Here is a 25,379-nt window from a genome sequence, read left to right on the forward strand (position 1 = left end):
AAACTTTTAAGAAAACTGAGTAACACAGCTGAATCTTAGGACATTAAGATGATAGACTTTGGAAGTTTTCATTCTTTAATTGATTTGAGAGAGAGAGAGAGAGAAGATGGGGGGACATTGATTTGCTGCTTCACTTATTTACACATTCATTGGTTGATTCTAGTATGGGCCCTGACCAGAGGTCGAACCCACAACCTTGGGGTATCGGGACAACACTCTAATAGACCATGCTACCCCGCCAGGGCTGGACTCTGGCAAGCTCCAGACACACAAGGATACGGCAATTTTATATACAGGGTGGGGGGCATAGGTTTGCAGTTGTCCGTGTGGAAAATAATACAATAATTAATAAATAATTATATAAGACTAAACTGGTTCATGTACTCACAAATGGAAACCTGCTTTTGCTCAACTCTGCATTTTTTTTATAGCTAGGCAGGTGGGACTTGACTTTGAACAAAGACTAAATACATAGCTTTCAACACCACGGTATTTTTAAAGTAAGTAATACATATTTCATAAACTTCAGAAGCAAATCAAACAAGCGTGTAACAAAGAAGATAATGGAATGGTTTTTTTCAAGTTTCTCTCTGTTCACCAAACTGTGCAGTTGTGCTGGTAAAATGCATGACAGACAATTACTCTTGACTAATACAGTGGTTTGTAATCATATTAGAGTAAAATGATTAAAGTTATATATCTAATCCAACAGATATTAGATTGGTAAAGATTAAAATAACTTTAGAATCTCAGAGTAACGTGGCATAAAGCACATTTCATATATGAAAAATAAACAGGACTGCCTTTTGGGTGATTTAATTTTTGTTTACTACACTTATGTGAGTATATATTATCTTTATGTTAAAAATATCAGAGGTATCTCTCTTCCACACACAACTATCATTTTCCCTGACTTAAATTTTGGGACATTAACCATGAGAATATAGGTGTGCGTAACTTTAAAATTAACACAAAGGTCAAGTGGACCTATTAAGATTACTGGGCCCTGGCTGGCGTAGCTCAGTGGATTGAGCACGGGCTGTGCACCAAAGTGTCGCAGGTTCGATTCCCAGTCAGGGCACATGCCTGGGTTGCAGGCCAAGGCCCCCAGCAACCGCACATTGATGTTTCTCTCTCTCTCTCTTTCTCCCTCCCTTCCCTCTCTGAAAATAAATACATAAAATCTTAAAAAAAATGATTAAAAAATAAAAAAAAGATTACTGGAAATTAATACAGAATTCACCTAAAATATGAACAAGTAATATTTGAAAACAGAACACCCTCTATTTGGAGTCATCTAGACATTGCAGATAATAGTGAGATAAGCTTAAAGCTATTGGACAAATAAGAAACAAATGAAAGGCAAATCCTTACTGTGCTCTCCTTACCTCTCTGCCCTCGTCTCTCCTTGGAGGAGACCTTAAACTCGAAGACTGTGTTTAGCTTCTAATAACCTGACTCCAGAATTGCCCACAGCCGTTAAGAACAGTAAAATAATAAATGGTGATGTGAATAATCAATCAAAACACTTTTATGGGCTCTTTTGTATCATAATCTGAGAGATGAACAACGTATTTCTAGATACTCAAAGGACGTACCTGTGAACTAACCATGTCCACTCCCAGCCAAGGACTTTGCGTTGTTTTTACTGCAGCTAATGGCTGGTGCTTAGCTTTTCCCAGGGCCATAAAACGAGCATTCAGTGATAACGGAAGTAGGTGACAAATGGAATCATGCAGCAGGGGAAAGGACCCAAAGGCCGTAAGCACACCAGGAAATGCAGCTTGCGCCTGAGCCCAGGGCAGACGAGAGTGTTTTCCCGGTTGCTAGGCAGAAGACCCATCAGCCCGCGGGCCTCCCCTGCACCTTTGCGGGGCTTCCCCAGAAAGTGACATCATAAAAAGCTCCCTTTGATATTTTCATGTAAATATTTGTTTAAATTGTAATTACATATTAGAAACCACTGGATTACTTCCATTTTACCAGATTGTAAAAGAAAAAAAAAGCAAGAAAAAGATTGGCAGACGAGACCACTGATCACTCTCCCACTGCAAACAGAAGCCAAGTTCATTATTTCCACTTGCCTTGTCGTCTGATACAAAATAAATGAGTTCTGTCAGACAGTCAAGTGCTTCCACTGCAACTGTTATCCTTCCTCCCAAGAGTGCATTTCAGTCTTCTCCCATAAAGCAGCAGGACTGGAATTCCCTGCTCCGCACAAAGCACTTCATAGTCTGTCTCAACTAGCCTCACGAGTGCTTTGCCAAAAAAAGGTGAAAACTGTGTTTTATTTTATGGATGAGAACAAAAGGAGATGCTTAAAAAACCGTAAGTAATCTTTCCCCAGTGGAAATCGGTGATAGAATTAAGGAAAGTTCAATTCCACCTTGTGTCGTTCTAGGTGCTTCTGGGCCAGCCTTCTCAGACTCGCACAGACAATAGTCACCTAGAGAGCTGTACAAATCCAAGTTCTGATGCAGCCAGTCTGGGACGGTGCTGAGAGTCTAAACTTTATCCACCTCCTAGGCAATGCCAGAACTGCTGGTCCATGGGCCACACTTTGAGTAGCAAGGCTTAGACTGTCATCCGTATGTCATGACACAGTAGCCTCACCTCATTGGCAGGGCAAGGGACTGGAGTCACATGAGAAAGATGAGACCTGTCCAGAAACCAGCACCTGTTTTCTCTGAGCCACATCCTAATTTAAAAATACGCATATTCACAGCTTTGTTCAAAGAAGCATGTCCCAAACCCCCACGCTAGAGCATCAGTATCCCTTATGTTGAGTTGGCACAATTTTGAGGCAAATGTTGGTGACACTTCACATCTGTTAGACAAGCTCAGAACATCTCAAGAGGTCAGACTAGTAAACTTTTCTCCAAACTTAGCTCAGTAATCTAACAAGTCAGAGTCAAGAAAGACATGGTATTTTTTTTAACAGGATGTTTCTTGGTGATATTGGCAAACAAGACCAAACAAACTTTCTAACGAATAGTTAGCAGTTCACTCCTTTCCAACATTATGCCAAGCAAATGCACTCCTCCTGCCTCTCCCTCCCACGTATCTCAGCCTATTGTCTGCATCTGCTGGGGCAGGCGTGCTCCCGGAGGCCCAGAACTCAGCTGTCAAGGATGCTGGCTGCAGATTCCCTCTTTAAATGCTGCATTCTCAACGTTGCCTCCCCCACTATTTTATTTTTAGTGTTTCCTTGTGCTTTCTAGAATACGGTTCTTATTTTTTTCTTGAGAACATAAAGTCTGGCTTCAGGAGACAAGGGGAATTCATACACCATATTTCATCTTGGAATCGGAAAGGAAACCATTTGGAGATCAGAAGAGTGTGAGTGAGGCTCTGAAGAAGAGAATGTTAGTTCCCAAACATGAAGTACTTGGAAAGACTTAGGTAAAAGCAGCATTTGCTGTTTTATGGGTGGGTGTTCTGTTTGGGGGAGAAAAGACCATCGAAGGCCCTGGTGACATAGAGAAGAAACACCTGGAGCCATCAGGACACTCTGTGTCACTTCTAAGACTTTACAAATGTTATTTAATACAACACGTGAAGCCAATAGATCAAAAGCAATTCCAGGCTTTCTCTAATTAGTGATTCTGACAACTCTGAAAGGTAACAAAAGATTAGATCATAATGATGAACAAATTTAAATTATGTAACTGAGATAAATCTGGGGAACTCATCTGAACAGTCAGGAGGCTAGGGACCAAGAACATTGTTAGCACAGCATAATTTGGAGAGAAAAGCTGCCTATTTCTGCTGCTGTTGACGCTGGTGGAGACAGTCATCATCGTTGTCAGGTGTGAAGTTTTGACTGTGTGTCAAACACTGTGGTAACGACTCTGCCAATATTATCTCATTATCTTTGTAACCACCCTACGAGGCAAGTACTGTTAACCCTGACATAGAGGACAGAATGCCCACACACAGAAAGATTAAAAACCTTGACCAGGATCACACAGAGACAAACCTAGGTTCCGACCCAAACCTTATCGTCTAAAACACGAAGCTATACTATGAATATAATTCGATATATTTTCTTTTGAGTGAAGTTCAATGGTGATGATTTCAAATCAGATAATATGTAGTCACTGAGGTGGTAGCTGGCTGGATTAGACAGGCCAAGTTCAGATCCCTGGTATTATTCTCCAAGTCTGTCCTCACAGGGCCACAGAGCACCAGATCCTAGGACAGAAAATTCAGTCTGGCCAGCAGCCTAGGACACAGGCCAGACAACCTGAGTCTCTGCTTACACATTTGAACTGGACACCTGGAGATAATGAATCTGTTTAAGTTGGGAACAGAAACTGAGAGTCAAGGTCACTGTAGACGATAGCCCTGTATAAAACAAAGGTATAAGTGCTTAGAAACAGAGAAGGTAAAGTTGGAAGGAAGCTGGGAATGCGGTGCATTTTTTTTTAAATGGCAGGTAGAAGAAATTCTCTAAGAGAGAAAACAGATTGAAAGAAAGCCAGAGAGAGTCCTCCTCAAGAACAAAGCTAGTATTTTTACTCGTGCTCTTTAAGTCTGAGAGTAGTTTCACTATAATTTTCCTCATTTTTCTATATTTGTTTTACCATCTCTGCTGAGTCACGCACCTATTTTCTTTTGGGCATTTGATGTGTCTGTTCAGTAAGGCAACTCAAAACTCTACTGCTATTATTGATTTTAAAAACCTAGTCTTGCCCTGGCTGGTGTAGCTCAGTGGATTGAGCGCAGGCTGCAAACCAAAGTGTCGCAGGTTTGATTCCCAGTCAGGGTACATGCCTGCGTTGCAGGCCACAGCCCCCAGCAACCACACATTGATGTCTCTCTATCTCCCTCCCTTCCCTCTCTAAAAATTAATAAATAAAATCTTTAAAAACCTAGTCTAGTGGACAGTCTTTAATGTTGTTTTAGTTTTGTTTTGCTTTATTATTATTGCCTCTTATGGCAGTAATTTTTGGAAATGGTCTAAGGTGAAGTCCATTGCCCAAACATCTGATACATAGCTTAAATTCTCAAACCAAATATTCCATTTGTTTTTAAAATGTATCCTTTCGATCGTATGAGCACCCAGGATTTGGTGAATTTTGTAATGCAGACATAAAATTCCTACATTTGTCCAATCCTAAGAAAACAAACAACGCTGGCATGTATATACTAAAAGGTATGTGGTTAGGTTTTCTTTTGCTTTTTGAAATATATTTATGAGGCAAAATTCAATAGGAAATGAATGGGGGGAGGTTGGAAAATTGCCTAAAATCAAGGACACAAACTGGATGCACTACAGAGACATATGTCAGTGTTGGCCCCATAACATGCTGGAGCCATTCACGTGCGGCTCCATGACGGAGACCAGTGAGAAGGACAGAGAGAAATGGAAGGTTCAGAAGGAAGGGGGCCGACAAGAGTAGTGAAGCAAGGGGTTGCCCTATTTCAATTTCACGAAGCAGAAAATGAAGGTTTGGAACGTATAAATTTGCCCTTACCTTTTTAAGATGTAGCTCTCTTTTTCTTTTTCTATTATGATAGTCTAGTGTGATCTATAATTACTTGCATGACACTCTTATTTTTGCCTTAGAGAAAATCCTTCATGTACAGTAATTGCCAACTTAACTTCACCAATGGGTTCTTGCAACTGCAGTGAAACAATGTAACTGAAACCTATTTTACCATAGACTGATAGATTTAAACAAGAGTTAAGCTCCTATGGCATCTCATCAACATTATAATGAAATAACATTGAATGAAACAACATTATTCAAGGACCTGCTGTACATATTTAGAGTTCTGTATTTAACTATGGTCATTAAATTCCTACTAGGAAACATTTTTCCAAGAAAACAGTAACAATCTATACAGTTGCCGGCAAACATAGGACTCATCCTTGATGCCTTTCTTCACACATTTCATCCATTCATTTATTCAACTCATCCATCAAATACTCTGTGAAGGTCTACTGTATGCTTGGGCCTATTTGCAAGCCTAGGGATGGGCTAAAACAGCAAGAATCATCTATGAATCTTAAGTTCGTACATTTTATCTTTATATGTCCCAAATGTTTGTATTTTTCCTCTCCCTGCGCCCGTTGCTACAAACTGAATCTAACCAGCATTATTTCAACATTGGCCCATTTCACCAGCTACATAACTGGCCTACGTTATCTTCCTAATACCCATTTTTATCTAACAAAGTGAGCTTTTAAAAATATAAATCATACGATAACACTCCCCAGCTTCAACTTCCCCCAAAGCATGTCGCTGCGCTTGGAGTAAAACCCAAACACCTTGCAGGACCCAAGTACACCAGCTGCTGTTGAGATCTCCAGCCTCTTTCTCTGCCTCCCTCGCCCACTGTGCTTCAGCCTCTACAACTACTCATGCGTTCATGGTGATGCTAGTGTCAAGACACCTACAGGGATGCCAGTTGTATAAAGTATGGCACATACAGTTACAGTAGGAGGCACAGCCTTCTAGGTTGGTGTGAGCACACGTGATGATACAGGCCCAACGATAAAATTGCCTAAACGCGCATTTCTCAGAACAAATCACCCTTGATAAGTGGTAGATGGCAGACACTTCTGTTTCTATCATTAAGTGATGTGTACTGCTTCATTGGTAGTTTCCAAACAACGTGTAACATGACGATTGTTTCATGAAGAAAATTGTTCTGGTTATACTTCATGGCTTGGCTCACATGACATCTAACCCAACCTGTGTCTTGCTGATTATTTATGTAAAATGATTCTTAATCGGGTGGTTAACATCTCAAGCTCTGCAGTCAAACAGAACTGCGATCCCAACGCAACTTTCACACGTACCAGGTGCATGACCACTTTCAGCAATTTACTGCACCGCTTAACGCCCCAGTTTCCTCATCCATAGAACAGAAGTGGCGGTAAGTGCCTGTTTCTAGCTTGTTGTAGTGAAGAAACAGTAAAGGCTTTCCCTTTGAGATCAGGCACACCACAAAAATGCCTGGAGTCACCATTTTGATCAGCATCGTATGGCAGGGACAACTCCAGGCGAAAAATAAAATAACAGACACAATGCATGGACAGGAAAAAGCAAAACTGTCATTGTTCACAAAGACATGATTGTGCTTATACGATAAATTAATGGACTTAAAGTGAAAACTTAGCACAAGTGCCAGATTTCTTAAATAATGCATCTTAAAAATCAACTGCCTGTATTTACACCAGCAATAGTTTAAAATGAAGACTTCTAGTGTCACAGGTTCAATTCCCAGGTAGGGTGTATGCCTGGGTTGCAGGCCATGACCCCCAGCAACCGCACATTGATGTTTCTCTCTCTCTTTCTCCCTCCCTTCCCTCTCTAAAAAAAATAAATAAATAAAATCTTTTAAAAAAATAAAAATAAAGTAAAGACTTCTACAAAAAATATATAAATTATAAAACTTTACTATGAGATGTAAAAAAGACAAATACATACAGAATAGTAAAGAGATAATTTTTTTATAAATTGGAAGATTTTTAATTGTATCAGTTTTTATTTTCCCCAGATTAAATCTAAAAATGTAATGCAATCCATGCCAAAATCCCACAATGTAATACAACTTGACTAGGTGATTCTAAAATGTTATGGAAGTTAAATGACCAAGAATATCCCAAACACTCTTTAAAAAGAACAAGACTGGCCCTATCAGATATTAAGACTTGTTTTCTAAAAGAATAGTATGAGTCATGGGTAGAAAAATCTAGACTTATGAACAGACAGAAATCTACGAAGCAAATAGCACTGGACTGACAACAAATATGGCATTGGGCCTTATGTGGACATTTGAGAAAAAGATGGATTTTACATAAATGATACTAGAAAAATTACACATGTATAGGGAACAAGATGATATTGTATCCAATTATGGCACATGTAAAAATCATTCCAAGTAGATTAAAGTTTATAAATTATGCCAGATTATCTTCATGATATCAGTATAGGCAGAAATTGACTTAATGAAGACCAAGAAAAGCATTAACAATAAAGAAAAGGATTGGTATATTGAACCACACTAAGATTGACTTCTATTCATTATAAGACACCATTACAAATGAAAAGAGAAATCAAAAGCAGACAAGATACTGGCAATACATACAACTGACAGTGAAAGTGTATCCAATATTAATTCTAGAATATATAAAATCCATTGGAAAAACAAAATAATCCAAGATGTGTGGGTAAAAATGTGAAAGTAAACATAAAAATATGCTAATTCATAATCAAGATTGCCAGTTTTAAGAAAATCTATGTCTGTTACTTGTGGAGATGTAGAATGTTGAGAGCTGTCACCCATGCTGGGCAGAGAGAACTCAGGGCAACCAATCTAGAAAACAATTGTTCTCATCTAGTGATGATGAAGGCAGGCATAAATCAGAGCCAGTAGTCCCATTCCTAGGTATATAACCCTGGAGCAATGCAGGCATATCTAGACAAGGATATATGCATAAGAATTCCCATTCAGAGAATGAAAAGACAAGCCACAGACTGGGAGAAAATATTTGTAATCACATACCTGGTAAAGGTCTTGTATTCAACACATATGAAGAACTCAATGAGAAAGCAAAACCCCAAATTTAAAAAGTGGGTAGAAGATTTCAACAGACACGTCACCAAAAAAAGGTACACAGAGAGCAAATATACATAGGAAAAAATGCTCAACATTATATATCACTAGGGAATTCCAAATGAAAACATCACCATGACCCACCTACTAGCATGGCAAAAATCCAAAACACTGATAACAATAAATGCTGGTAAGGATGTGAAGCAACAGACACTCTCATTCATTGCTGATGGGAATGCAAAATGGGACAAACAACTTGGCATTTCTTACAAAACTCAACATAGTCTTACCATACAATCCCACTGCACTCCTAGATATCTACCCAGATGAGCTGACATTTTTATATCCACACTCAAATCTGTATACACATGTGCAGAGCAGCCTATGTATAATTTCAAAAACTTAGAAGCAAGCAACAAAGGTGTCCTTTGGTAAATGAGTGGATAACAAATTGTGGTACATAGAAAGCAATGAGCTATTAATCCATGGAACGAATGAAGGAAACTGAAATGCATATTGCTAGGGGAAAGAAGGCACTCTGAAAATCATACCTACTACATGATTCCAACTATATTACATTCTGGAAAAGGTGAAACTAAAGAGTAAGAAGATCAGTGGTTGTCAGGGGCTTGAGAAAAGGGTGGAAGAGATGACAAGATTTTTAGGGAGGTGACACAATTTGGCAGTGGTCAATAGATGACATTATGTACTTCTCAACACCCATAGAACTGTACAAGACAGAGTGAGCCCTAATGGAAACTTATGGACTTCAGTTCATAAAAATATGTCCATATTAGTTGTCCATCGCATCAGGTAAACCACACTAATGGAACATATTAATAATACTGTCCCTAGAAGAAGAGGGATTAAATAAGTGGAGATTCTCTGTACTTTCTGCTCAATTTATATGTAAATCTAAAACTGATCTAAAAAGTTGTCTATTAATTTAAAAAAGAAAAGAAAAAGAATGTCACATCAGCATTTCATGTAAGAGCCAAAAGATGGAAAAACATAACATTCGTCAAGAATAGATCAGTATCTTGTGATCTATTACAACTGAGTGCTCTAAAGCAATGGAAACAAATTAATTCCATTTATACAAGGAGGATTTCCCAAAGGCATATCACAGAGCAGAGAAAGCAAGTGGTGGTGGGTTTTACATGCCTGAGATCAACACTTACTGAGGTCAATAATTAGAGACTCAAGCTTTTCCCAATAGTCAATATTTATCCCCATTCTCAAATCACAGTCCAAAACAATGGATCACTAGGAAATTTTCTAGGGACTAAAATAAGTAAGAGAGATACAAAGACCAAGATCAGCCTTCACCTTAATAGGCACACTGCAGGAACCTTGGCTTTCTCTGTTTCCACGGCCACCCCAGCTCTTACAGAAGGTGCCTGGTTCTTCTAATTTCCTTATTCCTAAGAGCAGAGGTTTCCCTTTTCCTCTTCTACTCCGTGTTTTGAAGCTGACATGTATGATTACCCTGGTTAGAAATGGTCATCCATTATCTACTGACATAAACTAACAACTCGCCCCGTATTCAAAGTCATCCCCATTTCTTTTCCACGTCTTCCCCACGTCTTCCACCTCCACGAAGATCACATCTTGGATCTTCCCCATTGTGAGTCCCTGCTCTCTCTTAAACCCCTGCAGTAGTTTGTATCTCTCTATGGCACTTACTTGGCTCTGCTCTCTCCGGTTGTGTTTTATTCCTCCCACTCTCCCTATCAAATGTGAAAATGTTTTTTTAAACCACAAATTGTATCTTGCTCATCTTTGTATCCCTCTTAGCACAAAGTACTTGAATAGATGTTAGGTATTCAAAAAAAAATACTGCTAAATTTAATGGAGTTCAGCATTCAACTTTTTCTTCTTATTATCTTCCTGCTGCCTAAAGACACGTGCCACAAAATTCCTTGCAGCAGTATCTGAAGTAGTTGTCTAAAATAATGTATCCTCTGTACTGTTCACACTCAAATTACATAAAATTTTATTGTGAAATCTGCTAAATTCTAAAATCTGGCTTCTTTATGTCACTTTCCTGAGATGTCATGCATGTTCTAGTGTGCTTCATTAAACATGCTTTTTCATTAAAAATGCTTTTCATTCAACAGGATTCCCAGATTAATTCTGGCTGTACTTGTACTTGAGAAATATATTTGCCTTTGGGTATTAGTCTCATTAGTGGCTATTAGCTTTTCAGCATTCAGGGTATGACCGCCCCATTCATGGAGTATAATGAAACTGTCTCCACATTGTTAACATCGTGTACGTAGGGACATACAATGTGAGTCGTCTGCACACAAGCATCAGTCATGGGCCAAATAGAAAGGTATGGCAGAGAGTAAAACTGGGCCGAGATGAACATTCCATTAACCCCAGCACCTCTTTCCCCTGGGGCTTTGTAGAACTACTCAGGGAAGAATCTAGAGAGCTCTGGAACTCTGCAACTCCCAGTGTGGAAAGGCAACAGGATGCAATTAACATCCTGCATTTTTTAATAGCTTACCCAGCAGGGGAGAGATGTCTAAACGGGTATTTAAATTCAGCATAAAATTCTAGCAGCTACGATTTTAATTGCATACCAACTGCAAAATATTTCTCTCATTGTCTAAATAAAAAGAAGGCTATAATACATGTTGTCTGCTTGTTTCAGGACTCAGCTATTACACTTTAAGAATCTTTTTGTCCAGGGTAAAAAGCCTCTTTCTCCAATAAATGCATCTTGAAACTAAGACTTAATTTAAAGTCTTAACTTCTATTTTGGATGATGTTCAAACTTCAATCCCTGTCATGAAAATACCCTGGACAATATTTCAGACACAGGAATGTCAGGGCTTTTATTTATTTTTTAATTGGCAGACAAAAATAATATTTAAAAGTCACAAAAATGAAAAGCTACATTCTCCACACACACGTGTTTTAAAAAATGCAAAATATACAATCTAATTACTCAATAGCAGGTCATCAGAAACACAAGCAAAGACTTGGTTGCTGTTTCCATAGCAATGGCTTTATGTTGTTTAACCCTTCTGGGAATTTAACCAAATCCCAGTAGCAGGAGAAAATCATCAACAAAAATTTTGCAACATACCCCAACTGCCAACAAATCAGTGAGAGGAGAATACTTTTATTTTATTTTATTTCCTACTGATAGGAACACTTTCATGTCAAGCTGTTGTGGGAAGCATACACGTTTTGTTGGTCGCTCTGCATTTAACTCAAAATTTAAAAACACGAGGCTTCCCCCTTCTTAGACTAAAAGAGCTGTTGGCACCCAGCCAGGCTCCGCAGTGCACATGCACTCCAAGGGTGACATTTAGACATGAGTGAAAACTTCCCACATCTCCCCATGACTCTCAGGTTATTCACCCTGAAGACAACTGAATCCACAAGGTTATATCTCTCGGGAAAGAATGCAAATGGAATTTTATTCTCCGTTTTGGTTTTGAAACCATCCTCATATTGGGGTTGTGTGTGTGTGTGTGTGTGTGTGTGTGTGTGTGCATGTAACTTTTTAGTTCTACGTCGTGGCCCAATGATTAAAGTAAGAATTTTTAGCAGGAAAACAATAGATACGGTACTTATTATTTTTGTTAGTTTCACCACTCCTGCTATCTAGAAGGATCTTCTAAGTATCAAGTTAGAGGCCATTGAGTTGAAGATAATTGAATTCTCTCTTCAGAATCTCTTTGTAAAAACAAATAGAATGAACAATATGCAATTAATATCCAATAAAAATGGTTGTCTCAGAATGAGAAAACACCTCCAATGACCAGGAATGCATTCCTTTCCCAGGAGCACATGCCATTTTGAACTTTCCCAATGTTAAAAAGAACTCTCTTATGCTTACCCTAAAACTACCTCCTTTTCGCTTGCACTGCCGACCTCGATGGTGTACTTCCAAGGAGGTACAAAGTAAGCCCATACTTCTACAGACAGCACCTGCCAAACCGGAGGCCAGCCTGAGTCTAAGTTTCCCGTTCCTCACAGCCCAAACCTGACCCCACCCACCCCCCAGTGGCATTACTTTTATTCTCTTCCCTACCCCATCTCATTCACAGTTCGCTTATTTTGCCAATAAATTCACTCTACTTTTTTAGGTGTAAAGCAGACCATTGGCCTACACTGAGAGTATCAATTGAAAATGCCATCACATTCTTTAAAACACTGTACACACACACACACATACATCTGGGTCTGCAGTTGTCATTTTTGGCCTAAATTACTCTGATAACAAATATTAAATTAACAGGATACATCTGAAAATTTGACAACTTAAACTTTCCCTGATTAGGCTCAGAGGCAGGGAAGCATAGTCATTTGTGTCATCACGGTATCTGGCTACATATCATGGGAATGTAGCCAGTTATCTTTCTCTCAACAGTACACTGAAAAAATACAAACAAAACTCATCACTGGGTCATTGCTCAGTGTCTTCTACCAGATGAGCTTGTTCTACACCGCAGAGAATTAGGCACAGACCATCAGAAAAGACACATCACGACCGAACCTCATAGTAAAGAAAAGTTAGCCTAAATAAAAGGTAAGGGCCAACTATCATAGAGTAACAAGAAATCTCACATTATTCATTTCTATATTCCATTAACTCTTCCCTTTGCTAAGACTTAAACTTATTTTCCAAATCATAACCTGTTTTCTCCTTTGTGTTTAAAACAACACAAAGGAGTTCTAGTGCTGCCCTCCAAAATGCATGCAAATTGTCGTCCTGGTAACCACATGGGCATCTTCAGGAACCTACCAGCTATCCCAAAGTTTGTCTGTGGCCGTGGCCCAGGAAAGGTGGTTGCTCTGAGTTTGTTTGGAAACAGGGAGGTGATATTATAAATATCAGTCTACAAAACCCTGATCTGATTCCTACCAGCTTCAGAGCATGGATCATAGGACAAAAAAAAATAGTCAAGGCTTTCCTCAGATTGGTGGAAAAAATATTATTTTTTGATCACCTGTCTCATAGGTGACTGTAGGCATTTGGTTCATGACACTTATAGCAGGTAGTGAATGGCCTCAAAGCTGGAGTTTTCCACATGTAAACTCCTCTACGGAAACCGCCCCTGGGTTTAGCCCCACAAGACTATTTAACTACTGACTCATTATTCACGACTTTAAACGCTCTTCTTACAGATTAACATTGGAGTTCCACATCCACACCCAAATATTCGTTCTCTAAAGATGAGTAGATGGTTTCTTGGTTTACCTCTGTTCATCATCTTTGATCCAGTAGGCTTGTCTGGGACGGTAAGGTGGTCTAGGTTGCTATTCAATGAAGACGTGTCGTCACTGGATAAAGAGTTCAGAAACCCACTTTCTGATGCGGCGCAGCTGTTCCCTGGGGCCTGGTGACTGTTTGCCTCTGAGGGCGCAGGCGGGTGACACTGCACAGCAAGTGCTATGGGCGGCTCCGCACCCTCAGCAGCAGACGAACTGGTTGTGTCGATCCAGGACTGTCTTCCCTTAGATAAGGTGCAGGACGAGGTGCTGGTTGTCTTTATGGTATTTTCCAGGGATGAGAAAGAGCACGATGGTCCACTGAGTGAGGGTAAGGATGAAGAGGCCTTCTGTGACGTCTATTTTGCACATAAAATCAAAAAAGAATAAAATAAATAAATCATTGATTAAGCAGCACTCTCTACTTTTTGTATGCAATGAAGGCACTCCAGTGTTTCAAAAGGCAGCCAATAGTAAAACAGTCAAAACGAAAGGGTATGATATGTATATCCATATGACAGGCATTATGGTGCCATTCTGCAAGAACTGATTTGTGTAATTTCAAAATCACTATTCTAGGATTTGAAAAAAATCTCCATATCATGATTTACCCAATTCTTCAATGTTCCCCAGAAAGTTAAAAGGCCTCTTTGGGAAATTCTTTGAAATACTGAAGGACGCTTTGAGGAAAAAAAAGACTATAATCTATGACTGAGTTCTCACTGATAGAGCAAAAATTCTTGAGAAGTGTGATTAAGTAAAAGAAAGCAAAAGCAGGAGCCAGAGAGAAAGCAAAATAACATTAACTGAGTGATGACCAGCAAATGTGGGCAAAGCACATACATTTCAACCCCCAGGTAGCTTCTCCATATCCCTAGGCACCTGACCAGCATCAGCTGATAACTACACAGTTAGGTGAAATAATGTTAACTCATTCGCTCCCCAATATTTTAAAGACTTTAATAATTAACTTCCACCAAAGAAGACAAGGACACATTTGCAGGGTCCTAATTCATTAAAGGGTCCCAATTCATTCATTAAATGTATTGGGACACATTTTTGGTCCCAACACCAAAAACGACACCACAGATTATGTGAAGTGGGTTGACAATGTAGGATCTTCTGAAAGCAGCTCCGCACATAGATACAGTCTAAGACTGAATGACAATCTTTGGTCAAATTGTCACCAGTCCACAGAGAAAACATCAATGTACCATCACCAATTGTCCTCTGTTGGTGAAGACTTCATTTATTCTGAGAATTTATCCTTGTTACATTTTGATGTTAAAGTGTATTTGGAAAATGGTGAGGTTAGGTATTAGCTTCCTCCTTTTTGAAGTGTTTTTTTAATATTCTACATAGAAAAATAAATATCTGGCAACTATACGTTTTTAATTTTGTTGACCAGTAAAATCCAAAAATCTAGACACCAGTCTTTAAGGATCACCCCATATCACCAATGACAGATAAGACAGAGAAGGCATTTTATGGTTCATTTCATGCATCACCTCATGGGATACTCCTGTCAGTTTTAAGCATTCAAAACTCTAAAGAAGTGGGAGGGAGGAAACGGTCAGAAGGAAGAAGCTGAAACGTAAATTAGGACCTTTACCCAGAAACCTCAGAATTGTGGCAACTAACTCAGAACGGTCGACTGTGTTACAACTAATATTGTCCCAAGAATTTCGCAAGTTCCGAGCTCTGCCTTCTGATGGGAAAAGCATTTCACCCAATTGGTGCCCAGTTGGCTGCATAACTAGACATGGATTGTCAAACACTCAGTAAATCCTCTTTTTAATTAGCACATTAAACTATCAAGTTAGAATACTAACTCATCACACACATCTTCTTAATGATAATATATTTGTGAAGACATGAAAATCTTCCCTTCAAGAATCTGTCAAGAAGCTTGGGGACCAGTTGCCTTAAATCACTCCAACTATGTAACAATTAAGAGATGAAAGAAAGACCTGTAATTCACTAAACAAAACCCCACTTACCTAGGAAAGCTAATACCCACCCACCAAACTATCCAAATGAATGCCAGACATAGTTTGCTCATGAGCAGGATCTATAAAATCAATATTAACAAAAATACCCACTCGGGTCCAGGCCCGACATGCTCCCCTATTGTGAGCTATTTTGGTAAAACTTGGCTTCCATATGATCAGCTTCCTTTCTGCAAAGAGACTGAGCTCAAGCATTTCCTATCTCATGCTGATGCTGCTCTAATTAGATGACAGCAAAAGGGATGCGTGAGCAAAAAACCCGCATGCATGCAATTGCTACAGCACATTCCATAAGCCTCTCTGAGCCCAAAACTCTGTCTAAAGGACTAAGAGAAGATACATTAAGGGAACATCAGATATATCGTGAACAGTATTCCTGGTGGTGGTCCTACTCAAACACAGTGCAAATGCTTTCAAGCCACTTCCTCTAGCATCATGCAATACTTACAAACGTGATTTTAAAATGGAAAAAAGAATAAATCAAGAAGAAGAAAGAGGAGGAGGAGGAAGAATAGGAGGAAAAGGAAGAGGAGGGGAGGAGAGGAGGAAGAGGAACAAGGAGAAAAACCGGTGAAAATTAAAAAGAAAATGAGAAAAAGATTGTATGTATCAGGTCAGAGGGAGTTTTCATTAGAAGAAAGAGTGACAAAATCCAAATCGAAGCAAACCCAGAGCACTGTTATGGAGGATTCCATATGGAAACGTGCTTTAAGACAGCGTGGTGCTATGCTGAATCACGGCTCCTATTTCTACCATTCTGTAGCTACTAATAGCTGTAGCCACATGTCCAACCAAGAACTTTTCGCTGGGCCCCCTCTGTACACAGTCTATGTAATACACTCAGAAACCCCCCACTGCAAATCAAACAAAGGTAGAAAGGAGTGACAGGCGTACCCTTGTGTTGCTAACAGGAGCCCATCCTTCTAGTGTCAGTTCAGGGGACAGCTCCCCCCAGAAGCCTGCTTTGAGGATCTCAGGATGAGGTGGTATCTCCGCCTGGTGCTCCCAGGCTTCCTTCTGTCCCACCAGCTAGAATACCATTTTATGTCCACTGATACTATAATTGCTGATTGACTTGTTCATCTGTGTTGGTGAGTTACGGGAGAGCAGGAGGCTCCATTTACTCATTTTTGTGTCTCCATTTGTTGCATCTGTGCCTGACACATAGTTGGTCACAGACTAATGCCAGCAAAGAGCAGACTAGAAGCCAACTGTACGAAGGAAAAACAGCCCCCAGGCATTTAACCTCTCCCTGAAGAGACTGTGAAATTCTCTGTGACGTGGCTATGGATGGTTTATGCCCATCCTCAGACCTAAGCGTGACTGCACTGCAAATACTCTCAGGAAATGTTCTCAACAATCTCAAAAACATTTTTTGTTTATTGGATATTAACAGTTTCAGAACATTTGGTATTTAAGCACTTTATTTTTAATGAGAAAATTTAAACTATTTAAAGAGTCAGCTATTAATAAAGAGACTGTGTATATAATTAAATTAAAATTCAATATTACTCTCCCTCATTTTCTGTGTAAGACACTTTTATTCATAGAAAAAGCATAGTTCAAATGTTGATTAGCTCTAAAATCTTTTTCTTTGAATTGTTTTAAAAACACAAGTTTGTCATGGGGAAACATAGTTTTAAATGGCCACCAAAAGCCTATGATTAGGAAGTAAGTCAGCATATAAATTTGAAGTAATATTGGTCAAAGCATATTTAAAAAATGGGAGATACAGGAATACCTTAAAACTAAACATAATCAAATGAAATAAGAAAAAAAGTAATGTACACAAATTTTCTTTACTTTTTATTAGCTAAATTAATAAAAACAAACCAGTCAATTGCTGTTTGGCCCTCGAACGTATGGTTTGTATTTCGACCACATGCTAGTAGCATTACCTGAAAACCCCAAAGACCTTGATACACAGTATGCTCCCCACTCTGTCACTGACCTTCCACATGACCATGAGCAATGAAGTGGCAAGAGACTCCCTTCTCAATCCAGCCCTTCGTGCCCACAACCTGGAAGAAGCCACTTGACCTCTAAGTCTTGTTCTACTGGCTTCCTGCCCCCACTATCGCTCATACCCTCCTCGCCTCAGTCCTTCCTCTGAGCAATAACTAGAGTATTTCTAAAACACAGAGCAGATCGCCGTATTTCCCTGCTGAAAACCGCCTAGAGACTGCCCAGACGGGCACAACAGCCCTAACTCGCACTATAACCGAGAAGGCCCACAGGAACCCCTCCCAGCCCCTCCAGCACCATCTGCTTCTACCGTCCCCTCCTCTCTCCTTTCCACCCACATCGGTCTTCTTTCTGTTCCTTGAGAAAATCGCTGGTTCCTTGTACCAGAAAAGGCTCTTTCTGTGATTGTTCACTGGCTGCCTCCTTCCCATGATTTTGGTCTCAATTCAAATATCACTTCCTCAGCAGGCTGTTCCCCAACAGTCGTAGACAAAGCAACATCCTCCATTCCTAGGCCCGGCCACTCCCTAGGATGTCGCCCTATTTATTTCTCCTTCATAGCATTTACCAGCATTTGAGATTATTTTGTCTGAGTTACAAATTTATTGTGCCTCTTCCTCAACTTAGAACTCGAGATGCTCAAGGGAAGAGACACTGTCTCAGTGCAGCGACCCTTATCTGCAACAGTACCTGGTTCTGGTCCACGCGCAAAAGTATCCCTCAGCCGCCGGACAGACTGACTCAGACTTAACGAGAGGAACAAGTGAGATAACGGAAAAGAATGTTCTTCATAAAACGCAAGTTTAAGATTGCAACTGATACTTAGGCCAGTTATGTTTACTTGTCTGGAACATGGCTTCCTCACTTACAAGAATTCGTACAGGACTTCGGTGAGAGTCAGCTGGAACCAGCCATCTCAAAGCCATAGGAAAGCATGAGGCAAGTATAAAGCAGGAACTTTCCATTTCTCACGAGGAAATGTTTATAGTGCAGCAAATCTGCGGAAGGTGTGGCTGAAGTCACAAAAACCACCCGCTCACCCATTTATCAGTCCGTGAATAAATATTTATTAGTCTCAAGTAAAGTTAGGTACAGTCAATGTCACAGGTAAGGAAAAAGACAGTGAACACTGCCTCTGACTTGAAGAGCTTAATAATTAGAGAAATACACCAGATATACAAAATCTATTAACACAAGGCAGATGAAAACATGAAAAGGTGCCAAAAAGCAATGCACTGAAGGGATATAAAGAATTCAGAAGAGAGAAGGACTATAATCACTTAAAGAACTGAAGAAGCTTCACTGTAGGAAGTCATATTTGAACCAGCCTTGAAAGACATTTATTAAGAAGGTGGAATTAGGGCGGGGTGAGTTGTTCTTGCACGTGGAGAAACTTTATCATTCCAGGTGCGAGAGCAGGAAAGTCAGGAAAGGTTTGGGGGAGAAACGGAGAGCAGTTTATTAACAAGACCATAATGCTGGCTTAAAACTAAGTCCAGTGCCTTAAACATCAAGCCACTGAGTCCAGAATTAATCTGATGAGCAAAGAGGGTTGACTGAAAGGCCTTGCCAGGTGAATCAATACTGCACTTAGGAAGACTAATTTGGATGTGGTTTTTAAGAGGAGAAGGAGATTAGAGACCGAGAAAGACAAATAGCCTGCTATTTCAATAATAACTTAGGCAGAATGTGGTCCCCAAGAGGGGGGCGGCAGTGGGAATGGAAGACATGGGACAGTATAAGGGACAGCGAAGACATCTTGTGATTGACTGCCGGAGAGCAGGCTGAGAAGATAAACTGTTAAAGCAAGAAACAAACATGTAAGAGCCAATTTCAGAGTAATCTTTAAATCAGTTGAATGTTCAACCACAGAACTTATCGTACTTTGCAACTTGAGGAAAAAGCATGAAATTTTCTTTCTACCTTTTCCTTCAACGTGTAGTCACTGATAATTTTTCTCACAACTCTCTCAGTTACAAGCATTTCCATTATTTTATATCGGGCACACATCAAAAGATTAAGCGAACGCAGGAAACAGCTGTGCAAGATTCGTTCTTCCAGGATTAAATTCAGTATCTTAAATTGATTTTACCACTTCCTGTGTTTAAGAGACTTCCTTCCCTGCCACTGACCAGTGGGCCACAGTTTGCAGGGTTTGCTTTTACTTATCTCTTCTTTGGTTTGCTTTAGCTGTTTTTTTGTTTTGCTTTGTTTTGTTTTTCGCTGTTTGGATACAACAGAAGTATGCTTCTGAAAAGCAGCAAAATATGTGACTGTCATGTGAAAATGACCCGCACAAGCTTCTTGAAGCTGGAATTATAAATGTGTACCTTCTTATTTTCTCTTTTGTCTGACCCCCCTATTAGGTGGTCTACCTTCTAACTATATTCAAAACCCAACCATCGCCTTTCCCAACTACGCCCTCCTCTGAATCGCCACATTCTCCCACTAGACTACTGCGCACCTTCCCTTAGATTTCTTTGTTCCCATGCTGAGCCCCAGCTCCCCAGGTCTCTCCCACACAGCAGCCTGAATGGTCCTTTGCAGGCGGAAATGGATCACACCACCCCTCTGCTCAGAATTTCCTATGCCTCCCCCAAAAATTCAAAACCGCACAGGCCCCACATGGTACAGCCACCCCTACTCCATCCTCATTTCCTGCTTCTCTCGTCTTCATTCACCCCCTGCTCCGGCCACGCTGGCTTCCTTGCATTACCCGCAATGCACCAAGGAGATCTTGGCTTTACCCGTTCCCTAGGCTTGGGAAATTCCTTGCTCAAATATCCACCTGGCTGACTCTCACATCACCCTTCAGGAGTTTTGCTCAAATCTCGGCTCTCACTCAGGCCTGTTCTGGCTTCCCTAGTCCTTGCTGTCGCCTGAGCCCAGCGCTCCCGACTCCCCTCGCTCACCCTGTTCTACTGCCTCTCACAGAGCAGACAGTTTACTTATATGTTGATTATTTAGTATCAGTTTCTCTCAACCAGAAGTTTGAGTCCACAAAGAGATCTGTGGGTTGTTTTTTTTAATTCACTGATGTGTCCCGAGTATTCAGAGCAGTGGCTCTCAGCCAGTATTTGTTAAATGGATTAATAAGCATAAAACCACAGATCAAATTTTCAGACAATGATTTTTAAAACTTAGAGGATAAGTAGAAGGTGGGGCAAATGTATGTTTACAGTTGTAAGTGTATGAAAGTTTATTCTTATATGATTATTCATTAGTTATTGTATTATTTGCCATATGAATGACTGTAAACCTACTTTTGCCCACCCACCCTGTATGCAGGGCCAATTTTTAATGATTTTTATACCTCTTAAATTACTTTGTAACTTATTATATTGTGTTTGAAATGTGAATAAAGTTGGTTCTGTTTTGCTCTTTTGTCATTGCAAGGAATCATGGATATTAATTTCTACAAGTGATCTTCCAAAGTGAAACACACAGACTCCCATCTATTTTAAGCTTTTTACTAGGTTTGCCCAAAAGCTCCCACTTCTAATTCTTCTGTGAATAAATGATGTCCTGTCCACTCTCCATCCTGTGAAGCCTTCTCAACAAAAGGGAACATAAACAAGGACCACTTGTTCATTCATGGAAGACCGTGGAGTGTGATTCAGCCACTAGAAGCAGAGGTCCAAAGTGGTCTGGTGCTGAAGTCATACTACTTCTGTTTATTCCACAGCCATCAGTATGACTAGATATTGAATTAAACTTGTAAGTCAAGATTTAAAAATTTTTGAGAACATTTTTCAGAATATGTTCTCATAGTATGATTTTATCTTTTTTGAGTTCATTGTAAAAAAAAGATGGTTTATTACCCATTTTTTAAAAAACACAAATTCAGGGTGGGGGGATTTTTTCCACCTAGGCTTGTACAGCTCAGTCATGGCTAGAATGTGCTAGATTGGGCTAAAACAACAACTTGATTCACACTCTGGATTAGAGTTACTACGATTTTTTTAAAAATTTCATCTGTTGAAATAAAAAGCCTAAATGTTATTTTAACCAAGTGTCTTGCATGTCTGTTTTTCAGACACAAGAAGAAACAAAAACAAAATCTGCCTGGGAAATATGTAAGAAGGAGGAACATATTCTGTTTCTATGAAAAATAAAATCTAGCTCTTCAATATTTATCTATTCCTAATACATTTACTCAGAAAAAAAAATGTTAGCTTAGTGGCCTTCCAAGAAATGTTCAGCATAGAACTTGAAGAAATAACAGTGGATTGATAACTCCAAAACTCTGAACAATCTTTCCACTTCAGTGACATAACTCCCTGGTCTCCTAAGCACCCCTTCGATGATTTGTGTTAAAACAGCATTCCCTGCAACATCACGGAAGAATGCCATTGCACAACGCGATTAAGCCATGATCCTTCATCTAAGAAGACAACTGGCTGCTTTTAGTTTTATCTAGAAGAGTCCAAGGTATCTGACAATACTTTTAGTAAGGTAATCTGTGATACTCATTTGCCATCATGAAAAGGAAAATGACAATATTTTAGAACTAAAATAAATGATAAAAGAGTCATATATGGGGCACTGTGGGACAGAGAGGGCATTTCAAGAAGAGAAGGAAGGAGAACCAACTAAATCCTTGCATGTTGCAGGTTAAAATAGGAGAGAGAAACAGAAAGAGAGAAAAGATGGAGAGAGAAACAGAGATGAGGAGAGAGAGAGAGAAAGAGACAAAGTAAACTGATACGTACGCTTCCTATTAAATCAACAAGAACATCTATTGAAGAGCTCAACTTCTTTAGGAGCAATAAAGGGTAATCCAATAAGAACATTGTTAATAGCCAGGAGACACATTAAGGTCTAGAGATATCATTAAGTTTGATCGATAGAAGATGAAAGATTTTTCTAAATTCAGGAGCTGATTATAAAAGAGAAAGACTACAATCATAAAAAGCTATGAATGTATGAAGAAAAGATAGATTGCAAATCTAGCTCAAAAACTGGTCTAAAATTTACCATATTCAAAATTTAATTTTATTTATATCTTGCTTAGTTCTCTGCCATAGAGATTTTGCAAAACATATTCATTCAACAAGTACTTATTTATGGTCTTGGCTGCCAGTCAAATAAATTAGAAAAGTGACCACACTTCTTCACTGACAGAGGGTAAAACCATCAGGGGTCATTATTTAAATGATATTTAATATTAAATCCAGGAACTGGCAAAACACAAAAATAGATGAAAACTTTATCACACAAAGTAGAAAATTCTAGCAGAAGAAGTCTGGTACGTGAAGGAGCTACTCTAACCTACCAGAGCCCACAATTATTTATTTAGGTCCAATGATGAGCAAGCGTCATGCTAGAGTGGAAGGAACATGTTCTAAAGCTACATTGACTGAGGTCCCAGCTCAGGTGCTCCATTGACTGGGTATGTGCCCAGGCCATTCCACCTGAGGTTCAGAGGAACCTCAGTTTCTTTTTCCATGAAGTGAGGATCGTGATATCTACTTCCTCTTGACCTGGGCACAGGACACAATTTTATAAACTAAAAACAAAAGCACTGATCGCAATGGAAGTGACGGACAAATTTGACACGGTGACATCATGGCTACCTGTTCACAAAAAGAAACCATGAAGTAGAGTTTTAAAAAATAAAAGCCATGGGGCGAGGAAGATTTCTCTCACTTTTAACTGGCAAAGGCTAATGTATAGAATAATAAATAAATCCTGTAAAGACAAAACAAAAATAAGACCACTAAAAATGCAGAGAAGACTTGAGAGACATTTCACAAAACAAAATCCAAATGGCCAACGCACATGAAAGGATGCTTGGCCTCATTCGCAGTTAGTGAAATGCAGATTGATACTATTACTTCTCAGGACTGTATGGGTGGGGGAGTGAATATTTAAAGTACCCCCATATAAGTCCTGGTATGAGGTATGTATACAAAATCCTAAGTCAACTTTCACAAAGTTCTTTACTGAACTCCTTCCAGGGGCCCTCACTATAATGCCAAAGGTAAAACAACAGTCTTAACATCCATTAATAGCCTGAACTTACCCTGGATGTTTGCAAAGATTAGAGTCAAACTTGGACTTTTCTTTCATGAACATACAAAATCATCCCACTGCAGATTTAAAGCACTAAGCCCACTCCTGGCTTCCTGCCGTCTTTCTGACTCGGGTTTCCTCTTTATGCTGTCACTTTCATCCCCTTTATGTTTGTTTTACGTTGTAGCTAGCGTATGCTTGATGTCAAACGAGAAAGTGGGACATATATGAACGTTATAAAACAGGTCTATGCAAGCACTGGCCTATCGCCGAGAGGCGCTTGGCATTACCAAGAACCCTCTGAGACTGACACATCTGTGGGTCACACACAAACACTCTTGAGTTTGTCATACCAGTGGGTTGCCATGGAGAAGGCTCAAAACCAGCACCCTGAGAATTGCACTGGCTCTTTGGCAAGCACCTTAATTTAGCCTGTTCTAAAAATGTATTCAGCAAGGTAATTTCTACTCAATTGGAAAGAATGGCATCCATGCATTTGATCAATGAACAACAGAGTAATTACGTCAGTACATACCAGAAGAGACAGAGAAGGTGCTGACTCCGCAGCTATTTCAGCATCGTCCTGTTCACTCTCACTGTAGCATTCTATAACAAAAATGCAAATGCTTAATGTTTCAATGCCATCATCGCTTACTCCATAATGTGTGAGCACAGGTTTCTCCATCCGGCTACTGCGATTCCACTCCAATTCGGAAAGTACTCATCTAGTGAGCTCCCAGTCTCCATGGGGTTACAGAAGAGGGGAAAAACGAATGTCCACGTCAGGGTTTCTGCCCTCAAGGAGAGTCCGATACACAGGCAGGGGCCTAACTAGAGCTCCAGGAAAATACAAAATAATTCCTCCAGAGATGTGAGTCACATACTAAGGAAGCACAAAATCAGTGGTGATTAATTCTGATCACAGGAATCATAATGAGCTGAAATTGGAAGGCTAAGTTAAACCATTAATGGTGTCAAGAGTGAATGTGAGTACAGGCCAACCATGCAGGCTGAGCCAAGCACACACAGTCTCCTAAATGAGATGGTGGGGAAAGAAATGGAAGGTTTCCTTCAGGCCATAACACGGAAGGCCTTGCATGCCAGGAGAAGGAGAGGCTTTTATGTAGTTGTTTCTTTTCCCACTATCTATAACGGTACCTTAAAACTAGAACCATTTATTTTATGGAAAATAAGACCAAGGAGATAGTTAGGACATTGATTTCGTAGTACTGTAATGTGCCTCTTTATTGTGTTAAACCCAGTTGCCACTTTCTATGTCTAAATTAAGGGTGTTTGATTTTGTTATCCAAAGTTCCAATTCCCAAATTCCATGAGGTTTGGGCATATCAGAACAGTATCAGCTCTGTGACCCTGGTGGCTAATGTCTCCTTCTGCTTCCTATTCAGGAGTCCTTGTCTCATTAAGAGGAATTAGACACCAGTAGCTGTGAACCCTGAAAGCTATGGACTGAATTAAAAGATTGAGACCAGGCCTGCGTCCCCATCTGAACTTCAGGTTCTTAATACAAACTTTGGGCAATCATTCTCGGCACACATCTGGTGAAAGGAAATAGCGGGATGAAAG

The 25,379-nt window shown here is 39.7% G+C and overlaps 1 protein-coding gene across 11 annotated transcripts in view; it reads right to left on the reverse strand.

The window, feature by feature from the left end:
• The window catches only part of IPCEF1 (interaction protein for cytohesin exchange factors 1), a 147,199-nt gene that overhangs the window by 12,339 nt on the left and 109,481 nt on the right, over nt 1–25,379 (reverse strand). For all 11 annotated transcript variants that reach the window (XM_045842759.1, XM_045842757.1, XM_045842758.1 and 8 more), the window contains 2 exons: nt 24,331–24,401; nt 13,796–14,165 (listed from right to left, as the gene is read on the reverse strand). In XM_045842759.1, coding sequence (XP_045698715.1) covers nt 13,796–14,165; nt 24,331–24,401 — 441 coding nt within the window. The remainder of the gene's footprint in view (nt 1–13,795; nt 14,166–24,330; nt 24,402–25,379) is intronic.

The sequence above is a fragment of the Phyllostomus hastatus genome, unplaced genomic scaffold, assembly GCF_019186645.2.
Source record: "Phyllostomus hastatus isolate PE091 unplaced genomic scaffold, TTU_PhHast_1.1 phas_contig_40, whole genome shotgun sequence".
Taxonomy (NCBI): domain Eukaryota; kingdom Metazoa; phylum Chordata; class Mammalia; order Chiroptera; family Phyllostomidae; genus Phyllostomus; species Phyllostomus hastatus.